General features: G+C 30.8%; 1 protein-coding gene and 1 long non-coding RNA gene across 2 annotated transcripts; one reads left to right on the forward strand and one right to left on the reverse strand.

The window, feature by feature from the left end:
• Positions 1-409: 409 nt before the first annotated feature.
• Positions 410-2,445, forward strand: LOC143064561 (uncharacterized). The gene is made up of 2 exons (XR_012975276.1): positions 410-554; positions 1,419-2,445. It is a non-coding gene; the product is annotated as an uncharacterized LOC143064561 (long non-coding RNA).
• On the reverse strand, positions 2,396-14,476 carry LOC143064559 (L-proline trans-4-hydroxylase-like). Its single transcript, XM_076237467.1, has 10 exons — positions 14,283-14,476; positions 12,784-12,818; positions 10,230-10,308; positions 9,525-9,606; positions 8,213-8,320; positions 5,587-5,678; positions 4,852-4,942; positions 3,945-4,074; positions 3,147-3,298; positions 2,396-2,658 (listed from the first exon to the last, which is right to left on the reverse strand). The coding sequence occupies exons 2-10, from the start codon at positions 12,797-12,799 to the stop codon at positions 2,548-2,550; spliced, it is 861 nt and encodes a 286-aa protein (XP_076093582.1). The 5' UTR covers positions 12,800-12,818; positions 14,283-14,476; the 3' UTR covers positions 2,396-2,547.
• Between the last annotated feature and the right edge of the window lie 1,647 nt (positions 14,477-16,123).

Raw genomic sequence — 16,123 nt, forward strand, 5'->3', positions numbered from 1 at the left:
ACTTATGTTTAAATAAACCCTTACTTTAGTAAATACAAGTCTTTCGTGTATTCATTTAGGTGGTACCAATCACCTTGACTAAAATTCATTTAGCTCATTTAATTTTCATAAAACTCTGACAAGATATTTACTTTGAACCTGTGACAAAAATATAAAAATTTCCAAAAAAATGTACCACAGACGTTAGTGGGAAAAAAATCATTAGTCGTATAGCTGTTTGTCAAATACGAATTTTGATCATATAGAAGCTTGAGATATCCTTAACAATAAAACGTGAGAAAAATTTTCAACTTATTTTGTTTACAAAGTTATCTTTCTGAAGAGTTATGCACTACATTAAAAGATTTTTTTTTTTATCTAATGGTGTATAACAAGAGTGATTTATATGTTAGATAAAGGCAATAGTTGTATACCGCTGTTAAGTAGTCATAAACTGTTTTAGCGAATGAAATATTGACATAGAAAGGACAAGTGGTTCAAAGACTATAAAATTTTTGATGAAGGATTATGTGTAAAATAAATGTATGTGCACTTATAAAGAAACACAATTTGAGGTGAGTATAATACTTTTACAAAAGTGGTATTGCAATCATGTATAATAAAATATTTTTGCCGCAAGTTTATTGTTTTCTGTTAATAAATCAATATCAAGATCCATTTTGTTACATATTGTGATCAATTTACTTGGCAATCGTCAATGGCAGTAAGCAGGGCTTAAGAACACCAGTTGTTCGACCAGTTAGTCAAGTGCGTTTTCTTAAAGTATACTTTTTCACTTTTTTGGTCTTTTGGAAAATGTTGTTTGTGCTGTATTTATATTCCTATATAACGAAATTTGTTTTACACATTGTTACATGCACATGTATAAAAGATCCGAATTTTATCCAACGCAATCATAGGTTTGAACGGTGTTTTCAGTTTAGACTTGTTCATATTTATTTTGTTAGGGCTTGTATTATATTTTCCCTCCAGTTTATATAATCCAGTCATCCTAATGTGACTCTTTAAAATTCAAGAGTCTATCCTTAATTGATAAATTATATGGCCTTTCAAATTCTGTTTCGACCCCTAACATCACTGAAGAGACATAAATTGATTAATTGTAAACAAACTTTTAGCATCTTATGTTTGTGGTTTACCATCTTTGCCGCAAGTTTATTGTTTTCTGTTTGGTATTAAATTAATATAAAGATCCATTTTGTTACATCTTTGTCATCGTTTTATTTTGAAATTGTTAATGACAGTCAGTAGGGTTTAAGAACATCAGTTGTCTGACCTGTTAATCAAAAGCGTTTTGTTAAAATATACCTTTTCACTCTTTTAAACTTTTTGAAAATGTTGTTTGTGCTATATTTTGCCCCTATCTACAACGAAATTTGTTTTACATGCAAGAAATAAATACCATTTATTTTGTTCAGATTTAAAACATGGCTATGCACATTTGCCATACTTCTTGCAATGTTGATGTTGAGAAGATGTTGGACTGGAGAAAAATTTTACGTTTTCCAGTTTTCGTTTCCATTAAACAATGTAATCGACGTAGTTCACGAAATTGGGACAACTGGCCAGACTACAGAAAAGCCTTTGAACAATGTTACTCAACATTATGTCATAAAGAAAGATCCGTCTATCAAGTTTTGTAGCAAGGGAGTATGTGATAGTTTTGATATGGTTTTTATTGTAAAGTCATTTGTGGGTAATTTTGACCAGAGGATCGCTATTCGAAACACTTGGGGAGCACAGATACATCTGGGTATAAAAACGATGTTCGTTTTAGGATACGTAGATCGGTTACAACCGCTCGTTGATTTTGAAAATGAAGAATATGGCGATATTCTCCAGTTCAGTTTCGCTGACACATATGATAATCTAGTGTATAAAACGACCATTTCTATTGATTGGTTAGTGAAACGTAATATAAATACAAAGTATGTACATTTTTTAGATGATGATCGTTTTGTTAATACCAGACGTTTAAATCAATTTGCTGTTGATAGTATTGGTGTTACAGAAAATAAAATCGTTGGCCACAGATTAAGATTTAAACAACCGCATCGAACAAAATCTTCGAAATATTTTACGAACTTAGAAGAATATCCTTTTGATTTTTGGCCGTCATATATACATGGAGGAACCACACTAACGAATATGAAAGTAGTGAAAAAGCTTGCTTATGCCATACCTTTTACAAAAATTATCAGAATGGAAGACTGTTTCATAGGAATACTTGCAAAGCTACTTAAGATTAACGTTTTACATAACAGTGAATTTATGCAGTTTTATACTTCCGGTTTTGATATGAAAGATAAATTATCCAGTCAAGGTTATAAATCTTATCATTTGATAATTGACGGTTGGAAACAACTACAAAACTAAAGTAAAGACACATAAAATATTTCAGTAATTTACATACATCTATTTTGAAATAATACAATGTATCATGAATACCAATTTTAATCAAATTTGGTAATGGAAATCGTCCAGTTAATATAATTGTACATAACATACTTTACATATAACTCCGAAAGTCGAGTTTAATTAAATTTTCTATTTTTCCTTGTATCCATCCACAAGACTCTCATTTTTACATGGGTTGATAAAGTCTTTACCGGACACATCTGTGAAATTAGTACATTCTTTAATGGCTGAATTCGGCACCTGTAATAAACACATACTAAATAGCAGTCAATTCTATTGTCTTTCGTTTGAAATTGACGCACGAAATTTTGACAGATGTTAAAGTAGGTAATAAATTTGTTCTGAATTCTGAGTGAATTCAACGTGAATGAACTTGGCTGCCAAAGCTTTTTTGATAACAATAAACCTTAAGCAGTGAATATGAAAAACAACAACACTCTTTTAAAAACAAGGATACGTGATATGATTGCCGATGCTTAAACAATCGACTAGAGTTTTATAAATAGTGGTATATAAGCCAACGTATGGGTTTCAACAATAAGAAACAATCACACCGGCTATTAAAATGCGAAACGATTCAAACGAGAAAAACTAACGGCATTTTTAAAAATAATCAAAATTGTACCTTTGAACATGTCTATACTTTTGTATTTTGTACTTGCTATCACCTCGTCGCATCATTTATTTGAAATTATAAATTGATTGTCAAAAAATATATATACTAGTACCTTCTGTAGAGGAGTGTATCTTGGATGATGATGTTCAATGACTGGATTATTTGATACTTTGTTATACGCCATTAGATATGCCCATCGTCTCTTGTTACTTCGATTGGCACTACTGTGATGCAGGACATTCGAGTGAAAAAATATGGCGTCTCCTTTAATATAAACACAGGACGGAGCATATTGATATGATTGGAAATATCACTATCATCATACTTGATTAAATGAGTATTTTATAATTCTAAGATGAAACTGATTGTGGCTAATTGTACAATTGTAATTGCACGGATTCGATAGAAAAGAAAACTTATAAAATTTGAAAAAGAAGAAAATCAAACTGAAGGTACACTGTGTTCAGATAAGTAAAATGTGAAAAAATTATAAGTAAAACACAGAAAAAGATTAACATCTTTGTTAATATAAAAAAAAAAAACGTGCTGCGGGTTTCGATAGTGTAAAACAATCGTTGTCTTTCGTCTGCGAAGTTAACAATGAAATACCAGTTGTCTCACTTTTGTTTGACGTATATCCCGAATTTATATTCTGAACTATCATTAGTTCATTTGTTTACATTGAATAATGCTTTATCCATTATGAATATCTGAAAACTAATTCAGATTTGCCAAATAATTTCAATTCTTGTTATACTTTGTTATACGAAAGTATAATGATACATTGTTAATAACTCGCTGGATGCGATCGTCGAATAAAATTCTTTTTTATCCTTTCTTGATTATATATATTGAGTGTCAGATAGGAAATTGTAAACGAAGGGTTTACTATTGAAACATTACTACTAACCCGGTTTGAGCTCAGCATAAATTAATGGACATTTTTCCTTAATAGCGTCAACACGTGTTTTATCTGCCCCAAATTGACCATCAATTGGAGTGTGCTCTATTCTTCCGCATTTGTGAGAACCAGGAAGAATCTTAAAAACATTTTCAATCTTATTGATGTTAGTTTTTATAATAAATTATAGTAATGACTTTAAATGCATCTTTATGACATGTATGAGCAATGTTATTTTCATGAAATACAGGATTTATTTCCAAATATCGTTGACAATCATAATGATAAACAATGTCATATAATGTACAGTTTTTATAATCAAAATCGTATAAAAGATTGATACAAGCAATCTTTACTTATTGTACCAAGTAAACATTACAAAACGTACTGTATTGTTTTATTATTCAACTCACATAACTGCAAAAAAGAGAGTTCAGACAATCATTAAGTTTGAAATTATTTACTATCATTATAAAACAAATTTCATTTAACTTATTGGCTTTTTTTTATGTCCTTTTTGTTTATCTTACACTTCAACTGTTTCGGTTCTTATATATCCTTTGCATTTGAATATTTGCTTAAAGCGTTCCTGAAGGAGGAATAGCCAGAAAAGCTTGTAACCACATGACGACCATGTTGTTGAAATCATGCTTTCCTTGTTAAATGTTGCTCAGAAAAAATTGTGTGGATTTCTAAATGTCAAATAATTCCTTTGCATCCTGTTTCATTTCTATTATTTTTTATAACTAAGGGTAGTTTCATTGTAACCCTCGTTATGCATGAATTAAGAAATGTAACAGATATTGATAAATGCGTACATATTTTCTAATATGAAGCCAAGCCAACATGAAATGACCTTTTTATATGAAGATATCAATCTTCCGCAAAAATCAATACAGTTAAATACAAAATATACCTCTAAACAGCCGTTTTCTTTCGTACATGGGTCTAAAGCAACAAAAACCGTCATCATATCTGGATAAAGACATCCGTTATGATACCAATATCTATTTTAAAATGAGTGTGTTATTTATGATAAGGCAACATCAGTTTAGCAATGTTCAAATCTCATAAATCTCTTTAGAATATTCTTGTATTTTTAAGTTCAGTCAAAACTTATATATTTCATAGATTCGGGTTAAAAAAAAATTTACAAATGTAATCAATTAATGAACATAGAAAGATCATTGTACAACTTTTGGTTGCTGGAAACAATGTGAAATTGATTTCAGTTGCATTTCTTGTCACATAATGTACTGTCGATGAAACAATACTAAAACCGTTTTTATGAACGGTTCCAGATCATCGTGAATTTTGGTGCCAAAAGTTATATAAACATGGCAACTGTTTTAATTTGTAAAATAAGAAAGCACCAATTTTGAATGAACAACTTTAACACAGAGGATCCAAACTAAAAACCGTCCATTGAATTAAAACATTGAAAAATTGCGAGCAAACGTCTGATGGGTAAATAGTTTGACTTCATCAGTGTAAACCTATAAACTTTTGCATAAAATAACTTCAATAGGTGATAGTGCATAACATATAACAGATAATTTGAAAGGTTCAACTGTTTTGCCATTGTAAATCCCGAACATTAGTCGAATTTCTGAATTATGAATGATATTTTTCTTTGTAACAAAAGGCTTACCCATAGTCTTGATGCCAGTAGTGTGGAGCAGCAATTTTAGCATCTTTCAGCATAAACTTAGAATGGTAATGGTAAACATCACCACCTAAAAGCTGAATTAGAAATAAATAAATAAACTTAGAATGGTAATGATAAACATCACCACCTAAAAACTGAATTAGAAATAAATAAAAGAAGCATAAACTTAGAATGGTAATGGTAAACATCACCACCTAAAAGCTGAATAAGAAATAAATAAAAGAAGCATAAACTTAGAATGGTAATGGTAAACATCACCACCTAAAAGCTGAATTAGAAATAAATAAAAGAAGCATAAACTTAGAATGGTAATGATAAACAGCACCACCTAAAAGCTGAATTAGAAATAAATAAAGAAGCATAAACTTAGAATGGTAATGATAAACAGCACCACATAAAAGCTGAATTAGAAATAAATAAAGAAGCATACACTTAGAATGGTAATGGTAAACATCACCACCTAAAAGCTGAATTAGAAATAAATAAAAGAAGCATAAACTTAGAATGGTAATGATAAACATCTCCACCTAAAAGCTGAATTAGAAATAAATAAAAGAAGCATAAACTTAGAATGGTAATAATAACATCACCACCTAAAAGCTGAATTAGAAATAAATAAAAGAAGAATGTGTCTGAGGACACGATTGCCTCCATTTGTAATTTTCTAAGTTTAGAAGGATCTATACTATTAAACGAGAAGACCTCATTTTGTGTGTCGCTTCTCTTCCTTCCACAATAAATCAATCATCATGCCTCTGTGTCCTATAGGTAACATGCATAGTCGCATTTGTCATCCATTCTTATGATTATTCAGATTGAGTTATTTTGGGAGAAAAACGACAAAAAAAAAGTCCGGATATGATTCCGTCATCAGACTGACTTTTAGTCATATATAAGACTTCCGGTTTGAAACATGCACAAACACAACCAATCGTATGATAGATAACAAAATTAAAACATGTATAAGCCAATCAAATCGTTCTCCATATCATGGTGTTTAGATCGCAAGAACCACAACTATTATACCTCCTTATAGAGGACAATTATTTTTCGCGTTTATCTACATGTAAACTACGATTATACTACTTTAATATATAGAGACTCTCTGTATTCTGTCTACTGTTTTCTTTCAATTGTTTACTATTTAAGGGGTCATACCAGTTGCACATATATTAAAATAAGTAAAACATGACACATTTAAAAAAAAAAAAATCGTATGATAGATAACAAAAATGAAAAATAAATAAGCCATTCAGAGCGTTCTCCATATCATGGTGTTTAGATAGCAAAAATAACAACTATTATACCTCCTTAGAGAGGACAATTATTTTTCGCGTTTCATTTCATGGTGTAAAGATCGCAAGAACCACAACTATATATTATACCTCCTTAGAGAGGACAACTATTGTTCGCGTTTATCTACATGTAAACTACGATTATACTACTTTAATATACAGAGACTCTCTGTATTCTGTCAGGGACTTTCTATGTTAGTATAGAATGTCCCTGATTCTGTCTACTGTTTTCTTTGAAATGTTTACTATTTAAGGGGTCATATCACTTGCATATATATTAAAATAAGTAAAACATGCTCAACTTCATCTAAAACTACCTCGACCAAAAACTTTAACCTGAAGCGGGACAGACGGACGACCGAACGAACGAACGCACGGATGCACAGACTAGATGAGGCATAACAATTTATTGTTGAAAGTGAAAATAGTGATTTGGCAAAAATGAAAGTAAGGTAGAGATTACAGGGAGGCAGGACCTTTTTCGGGGCGTCGGGATCGGGTATTTTGAAGCTCGGGATTTGGGGATTGGTCCTTACGGGATCCGGGAATATATTTTTCGATTTGGGAAGCAGTATAGCAAAAGTGAAGAATAATTGTGGTCTGAGGCCAGAAACACGAAAATAATTGAATTTAACAGAAAGGAAACAAATATAGGACTTTGAAAAAAGGGAGAGGGCTTTTGATACCTTTTATGAAATTCTCCATACATAATATATTTTACAAAAAATCATCCTACAACAGTTCACGAGCTGTATGTGCCCGCGATTTCGCGGGTGTGTTCTAGTACTTTTGAACGGTACATGCATCATATTTCAAATTGCGTACTCTGTCTTCTTGTTCTTATCATTTCGTATGAGTTTCATACAATTTGGATATTAAAAACTTCAGTTAAAATTCTGAAACAAAAACATTTGGAATATTCGAAGTTACAATGGGGCTTAACTCCATTGGAGCAGGAACGTCTATCTCTGTCGCTATCAATGAATAAATATTATTAAACTAAACATAACTCTAGGTTAAGCCTATCAACTTCTAATTCGCAAGGAAATAAGCTACACAACCTTCAGCTATATTTTTAATATGATGGCTATGCATTGAAACAACTATGAAATGTAAAGATGGCACATGAATGGGAGATTTTATTTTCTGAAATTGTTAATTATTTGATACCAACTTGCTCAAAATTGTGACGATAATGTCTTATAGAATCTAAAATGTACGATCATTGATACCACATAGTAACCAAAATATTTTAAAACGTTCTTATGGTGGTTCATTTGTGTCTATGTGTTCGTTATAAAAGTACAACTTACCGCTTCACAAGTATTAACAACCTTTTCTGACCTAGCTACCATACCAGTAACATCAGTGCCTGGCTGGTTCCATATTGTACGGACAGTTTTCATTTCTCCTTTTTCCAACTAGTATATCAAATATAATAATTGTATTTGGGGTAAATCTGGTTATTTTTTCAAATCTGATTAATACTTTACATATCTTAATGAATACTATTTTTACCTTTAGATATATCCATAACTGTTGCTGTTAGGTTGCTGTGTCATTAACTTGTATCCCGCATGTCATATATTCATATTTGTAAAGACTTATTCATTAAAACAAGGGTAATAGAGAATTTTTATCATTTTACAATACATAATTATGAAAATATTTCAGAATCCCCAGCATGTTATCAATGTGAAACAAGGAATCCATGTGGTCTTTGTTATTACTTTTTACTTATAAAGAATTCGGATTTGATGACAGATCTTTTGTTGTTTCTGTTAAACCTATTGAGCTTTAAATCTGATATACACCCATTGAAGTATATTGCCTTTTTGAGACTTTTCCGGTTTTATTGTCTTATTGAGGTAAACTTCACGTCTGTTTATTCACGATAGTTAGTCAATAACGATCTGTAATTTTGTTATTAATATCTTAACGTAAGGTTATTTTGAATTAATTTCTTTACGTTTGGTACTTTTAACAATCGACGAAAAAATTCATTGAAACTTAAATTTTCATCCAATATATTATGTCAGCATTTGAAGAAAAGACTTAATGAAAACAAAATGTTGCTCTTAGCTGTAGTGAAGACCCATTGGTGGCCTTCGGCTGTGTTTTATACTCTTTGGTTGGTTGTCGTCTCTTTGACAAATTTCCCATTTCTATCCTTTTTTTTTTTTTACATAGAAATAGAATTAAAGGTTCATTATTCTGTTAGTTGAAATTATCCTTTTTGTCGTAAATTTTTTTTTATCTCAATCGACTCTCATCGTCAATTTCTTGAAGTCAAGATATGAGGCAGATTCAACTGTATCCATTGTTTCCTTTATTCTAGGTCCTATGGGATATATGTGTTCAATTAAGTCATCATACTTTTTAACTATTTAGTGACAGGACACCATCTATATAGTGGAACGTGGAGTCAAGGATAATGCAAGATCACGAAGCAGCAAGAGTAAAGTACTTCTTCAACTTTGACCATAACCTGAATATATCACATCATAAGCCGTCCTGGCAAAGCATATAGTATGTCTTGATTTATTAATTTTCTGATTTATTTAAGTATAAAAACGAAAAAAATAACTACAAGTACAAAATATGAAGGATTTACGTTATACTTACAGTAAACAATTCTTTAGTAAAACCGTCATTTTCAGTAATACACTTCAGTATCATATTAACTTCCTCCTGGTCAAATAAGGATCTGTACAAACAAAGCAATAAAGGCAACAGTAGTATACCGTTGTTCAAAACGAGAGAGTAACATTCAAAACGTGTTACCAATGATATATGCTAGGGTAAAATGTTACTCTCGTATACACTAATAGAAAAAGACACTTGAACATAAAATGCCATTTAAATAGATTGTGTCATACTATTCTTTCTTTTCTATGTCTGTCGATATTTCAAGCTTTCATCTGTGAAGATTTAGCATTTTTTTGTTTCTTTACATTTCTAAACTCTCTTTACTCCGGTAATAGGAAAATAGGATGTGATATAATTGTCAATAAAACAACTATATCCACCAGAGTTCAAATGTCGAGAATGAAAGCCTTATAGATAATTTTAGGGCCTTCAACAATGAGAAAAAATCATATAGTATAGTCAGCTATAAAAGCCCCTACATGAGACGAGAATTAAGTCCGATACATGTTTTAAAGAGAATGGTAACATATGAGAATTATTACTTCAATAGTAAGCTATCTGAACAAGTTGAAAACATTCTTGATAATTTAGTACGCATGGCTTGTAAAACAGGCAACATGTGTATAGGTTTTTGTACCGGTTACTCCTGTTTCTTTATTTCTTACTACTTGAAAAAAATACCTGATAATAACAAATCCATGCTGTTGAAAGTCCGCAATCATGTTGTTTGTTACTTTGAGATCATCTACGAATGTGTACTCTGAAATTTATATAAACTTGAAAAAAACGGCATTACAATAAATATCAAATTGGTTTTTAACTAAATGCAAAACGTGTAATAATACTTCCTAAGAGTATTATTACACGTTTTGCCTTTTGTAAAAAAAAAAACCCACAGTAACATCCGGGTTTTTGTGCAGGTTTCGTATTGCTCAGTCTTTAGTTTTCTATGTTTGGTTTTAGTGTACTGTTTGTCTTTTTAATGAGGGGGGCAAGGGGGTCCCAATAACAGCAAAACAGCAAATTGATTTGGCTCATAACAGATAACAAGGAATTAAAATGGACAAAAACAGATAATAGTAAATGAAATATTAAAATAATTCGGTCTTTGACAAATCAGTATTTCTTATTACGGATATAATCCTTTGTAATGCATTCCATTTTTTATGACTATGTTTTTAGTATTAATTTATGTATCTAGAATGTGTTTAAATTACTATTCAATATATTATAATATTTTTTATACGCTCGTTTACGGAACGTATTATGGTATACTGTTGTCCGTCTGTTGTCAACATGTCGGACATTAACTCCAAAAACTCTTTAACCATTTGCATTAAACTTTGGGAAATTGTTAATATCTATTGACGTGAGCTCTCTTTTTGGTTTTTTTTTATAAATTTTAGATTTTAAGTTTCTGGGTAATGGGTTTTTATTCAATAAAATTGGTGGTTTTTTTCAGTTTTCTGATAATATCTCAAAAATGCTTTCACAAAGCAAGGAATTTTGGTGAATTGTTTATATCTATTAACATGAGGTAACTTTCAATTTTTATAAATTTTAGATTTTACATTTCCGAGTTAACGGGTTTTATTAATTAAAAAGGGGTGATTTTCCAGTTTTCAGACATTAACACAAAAATGTTTTCAGCAGTTCTCATGAAACGTTGGTGTATTGTTTATATATATTGACTGAAGCTCCCTTTGTTGCTAATCAGAAAAGTGACCTAAAAGAGTTTGAATATTCTGACTTTTTCTAAATGACCATTTAATGAGGTGTGTGAATTTTTCTTAATAAAACTATGAGGCAAAGTGGTATATATGGTAGAAAAATCAAAAGCACCAATTATAAGCATGCAATTTATCAAGTACTTCGAACGAATTTTGACACTCTAAAAGCAATTTATTCCACTATTTTCAAAGGCCTTATTTGAACAATTTTTTATCAGCTGAGGTTTTTGATTGTACCAAGTGTACTAGTAAGTAGAATACATAGTTTAGTAGGGAAACAATGGCTTGAAACGAAATAAATCTTTGTTTGTAATGAGTTATGTGCAGCTTCGGACCCAAGTACATGCTGGAACTTTCATTGTACAATGCATTTGGTTCTGCTTTGAAAAGAATTACAGAGCTGAGGCTATGTACCATATTATATAAAAGGTTAAGTGGTTGTTAGGACCTAGTCCTTAATTGAGATCCTTGTCAGATATTCCTGGCCATATGTTTTCCTTTTTGTCATATTAAGAATTGTTTTAATTTAATGTGTTCGTACGGAAAACAAGGAACATTATTCTCATACAAAACATTAAAATAATTCTAAATACACATTAATAAAAAAAAATGGAATTTATTACAAAGGATAATCATAAGATATACTTGAATTGTCCTGGACCTCACTTCTGTGATGGGTATATGTTGATGGAATCCTTCTCTAAATATGGGACAAACATATTAGTAGTGGTAGACCCCAATGGCCAATGATCTTCAATTTATACCGAATATTGACTGTCAAAAAAAATGGTAACATTCCAATTTTCAATAACAGTTAACAGCAAATACATTATCACAATAACAGATAACAAATAAACAGCTAACAAAGAATAAAACAATAACAGCTAACAGCAAATATATTTTCAAAATAACAGATAACAAAGAATTAAATTGCCCCATAACAGCATAACAGTTAAACCCCTTGCCTCCCTCTTTAATGTGTTTCATTGTCAGTTTGTTTTCGACTTCTAAGTTTGGATATGTCTTTGATTATTTCGCCTTTTATTTACACTTTTAAACAACTCTGACAATTTGTACATAAAAAATGCCTGTTCCAAGTCAGGAATATGAAAATTGTTTTCCATTCATTTGATGTGTGTGATCTTTCGATTTGACATTGGCTTATGGACTTTCCGTTTTGAATTTTCTTTGGAGTTCGATATTTTTTGTGTGTTTTTTTTTTTTACTTTTTCATTAACAAATAAGTACAATAAATACTAGAAATCATAATTTTTTAACAAACCATGCTTTTCTCTCATTTTATGTCATCATTTACGCTACATGTATTATTTTTCTGTGTGTTTTTTTTTTTTTACTTTTTCATTAACAAATAAGTACAATAAATACTAGAAATCATAATTTTTTAACAAACCATGCTTTTCTCTCATTTTATGTCATCATTTACGCTACATGTATTATTATCAAGTAAAAATATAAAAATGTATTATCTCAAATGTAGTACATACCTCCTAAAATGTTCATAATACTTTTCTAGATACGTCTGCAAAAATAATATAGAAATGTTATTCATTATCCTTTCTGCCTTGCCCATCATAAACTAGAGACCAAGTCAGTAATAAAGGAGACATTTATATATACAAATGAATAAAAATAATACTGAAAAATTACATCTACAGTTTTGTAAGCGCAGTTTGGGAGTGCAATCGTCTACGCCAAATTTTATGGTGTATGGGGAACTTGGAATATTTCCACTTGAATTGCAGATCAAGTTAAAAATGGTATGTTTTTGGCACAAGCTAGCTAGTATCAAATGACAAAAAACTATCGGGTAAACTGTATACGTTACTTTGGTACATGCATGAGCATACAGGTTATAATTTCAAGTGGTTTAACTATGTAAAATCTGTGTTTAATGATTGTGACTTTAGTGAACTATATAATATTCCGGAGCAAGTTGATTTCAATTATATTAAAATTATGGTCTCCAGGACCAGTTGTTTATTCAAAACTGGTTCTCTGATATAAACAACTCATCAAGGTGGGGGTGTGGATTTTATTTAAACTTTAAAGAAGAGTTTTGCTTAGAACCATATCTGTTAAAATTAAGGCGGAGTCATAGAGTAGATATATGTAAATTAAGGGTAGGTAATACAAAGTTTCCAATCGAATCAGGAAGATGGAGAAATGTACCACGAAATGAGAGAATTTGTCCTCTTTGTAAAGCTGGTCTTGGGGATGTATACCACTATATATGTAAATGTACCAATTGTGAAGTTAAGGATTTAAGGGGGGAAGTTTATACCTCCATATTATTTGAAATATCCAAATGGAAAAAAGTACTTGGCATGCTTAAATATTGTAATATTAATGTGCTGTCTAAGCTATCAATTTTTATTCAAAAGGTGGAAAAGATGCTTGCCTAATTTAAAACTGTAATAAACAGAGACTTATTTCAGAAGATGTATAATTTAAAAATGTATATTGTTTGTATTATGAACTATGTTGTAATTAATATTGTGTATAATATGTTCCTGTTGTGCAGTCTTCTGCGACTGAGTTTTCGTTAATAAACTTTGAAACTATGAACAAAGGATAACACTTTTTTTTAGCTAAACGTGAACAATGTTATCTTTAAACTGTTTTGAAATACAAGCTGTTTTGCAATTAAATGTCTCCAAGTTCACTGTATCCATTTCATACGCAAATATGTACACTGAAATTAGATGTAAAGTGCTAATGAACGAAAAAAATAAACTGATAAATCAATCAGTTATCTTACATACCTTACAAAACAAGTGATTTATAACAAGAAAATCGACACATATATATAGCTATTTGGAGGCTCGTCTTAAAGATTTGGTAAACTCATTTCTTCACTACTCCTATCTTAACCCAAATACTAATGAAGTTAAGCAATTACGGATATTTTATTTTAAATCAGATGATAAATATTCAAAAACTCAATATAAACATCAAATTCAAATCTGGACTTCATACTACTTACCTGAATTTATCTCCAATTGTTTACTAATAAACTATAACTCGACAGCAAGTGTGATTAAACATAGATATTAAGTAAATTGATGACGAATTGGTCGCCAGGTGAATAATGATAATACCCCAGCTCCGAGAAAAGTTATACTGCTATTTTCCATGGTTGTATTTCCATTATGTTACGTCTGCTTTAACGACGGCTATGGATAAGGATCATTATGTGTTAACATTGACCCTAAGATTTTATCTTTTTATTATCAGACCAAAAAATGAAATAGTTGTGAAAATAGAACTATTCATACAAATATCCTCTGTTTAGCAGATCTTATTATAAACTGTAAATTGTCGAAATTCCTATGGGAACAAACTGTGCGCCTCTTCTTGCAGACCTCTTCTTATTTTCAGAAGTCGTGGAGATTTTTAAAAACTGGAGTTCAAAGAAATCAGATATTTATTTTCATGAGATACGACTTCTTCTGCCTCATTTTCAGACATATACCTAGAATTTGACATAAGTGGTAATCTCAGTACCCCCATATATGACAAACGAAAAGATTTTAATTTTGAAATTATAAATTAACCCCACCTTAGCAGCAATCGACATTATTCACCTGGAAATGGGATATACGTTTCCCCAACTCATTTGATTTACATAAGCTTGCAGCTGCTACTCAGACTCTAGAAAACGTCACCAGTGTCTTAGCAGAAAATGTAATGACCCACATACCTCCGGGATAGATCAAACATCGTCTTGTGCTTTTTCTATAAAAAAAAAGTGTGTTCATTGGAAGATACCAAGACGTTGTTTATAAGAGTCTTTCCGTTTTGAATTTTCCCCGGAGTCTTATTTTTATTTGACTTTTTATTGATATTCTGTATCATTTTCGCAAATAAAACATTTGGTCGTGAGTATACAATCTATATACTGATGTTGTTTATTATCTCAATACGTGTTAAAATGTTCTTTTCATCGTCTTTTTAACCTTTACTGTCGAGTACGTGTTTGGAAATATCCTTTATACATCCCGCCATTGTGTTATTGTGAAATGGCCATTTTTGGTAAACTTGTCTATCATTTTGATTATGTCCTTTGTCTATAGCGTGTCTTATATCATTTTGTTTTTCATTGAATTCATAGTTGTTTGTTTCGTAGTGATTTAGACAATATTAGAGTGTTGACTGCTGCACCCCAACTTTTGAAAAGTTTACCTATTACGTATATGTTGGTTTGCAAATAGTTTCCATATAATGAAATTATATGCGGTTATCATACAAGGGACAGGATTAGTTAGCTTTAAAATCTGGTTTAATCCACCATTTCATACATTAAGAAATGCCTGTACCAAGTCTGGGGCGGTGTTTGAGCGTTTGATTTGCCTACGAGACTTTCCGTTTTGAATTTTTCTTAGAGTTCGGTTATTTCACCTTTTCCTTATTATAACTCCTCTATAATGCATTATTTGTGTTGTAGCTTCTATTTTGAACAAATTTTCATCAACAACTTTAAGCATATCAGGTAATCCACTTACATTTCGAACTGTCTTAAACAAAAATATAAATCTACCGTAAAAACAAAACTTCAACCTATAGCTACATGTACCAAAAGCGTTAACCTCGTCAATTCATCACAAAATCTGGGTCCTCTCCTCTTGAAAACGAGCTGTCAACTTAAACTGATTGAGCATGTTGACAAATTAATTTGGTTTTGTTTCATTAAAAAGAATTGGTAACGCAGATATTAAATATCTTGTTTTAGGAAAGACAAATCCTATTTGCAAAGGAAAACCTCTAATTAGGAAAATACAATTATCTGTCAACTTCACGTAAATATATGATATCTTCTCATTGAAC

The sequence above is a fragment of the Mytilus galloprovincialis genome, chromosome 2 (genome assembly GCF_965363235.1).
Source record: "Mytilus galloprovincialis chromosome 2, xbMytGall1.hap1.1, whole genome shotgun sequence".
NCBI classification, from domain to species: Eukaryota; Metazoa; Mollusca; class Bivalvia; order Mytilida; family Mytilidae; genus Mytilus; species Mytilus galloprovincialis.

Excerpts from the sequence above, each read along its gene's own strand:
- LOC143064559 (XM_076237467.1), bottom strand. Across the intron at positions 4,943-5,586 it reads TACTGGCATCAAGACTATGG|ATATTGGTATCATAACGGAT; the intron begins GTAAGCCTTTTG and ends ATTTTAAAATAG. Across the intron at positions 2,659-3,146 it reads GATACACTCCTCTACAGAAG|GTGCCGAATTCAGCCATTAA; the intron begins GTACTAGTATAT and ends TGTTTATTACAG.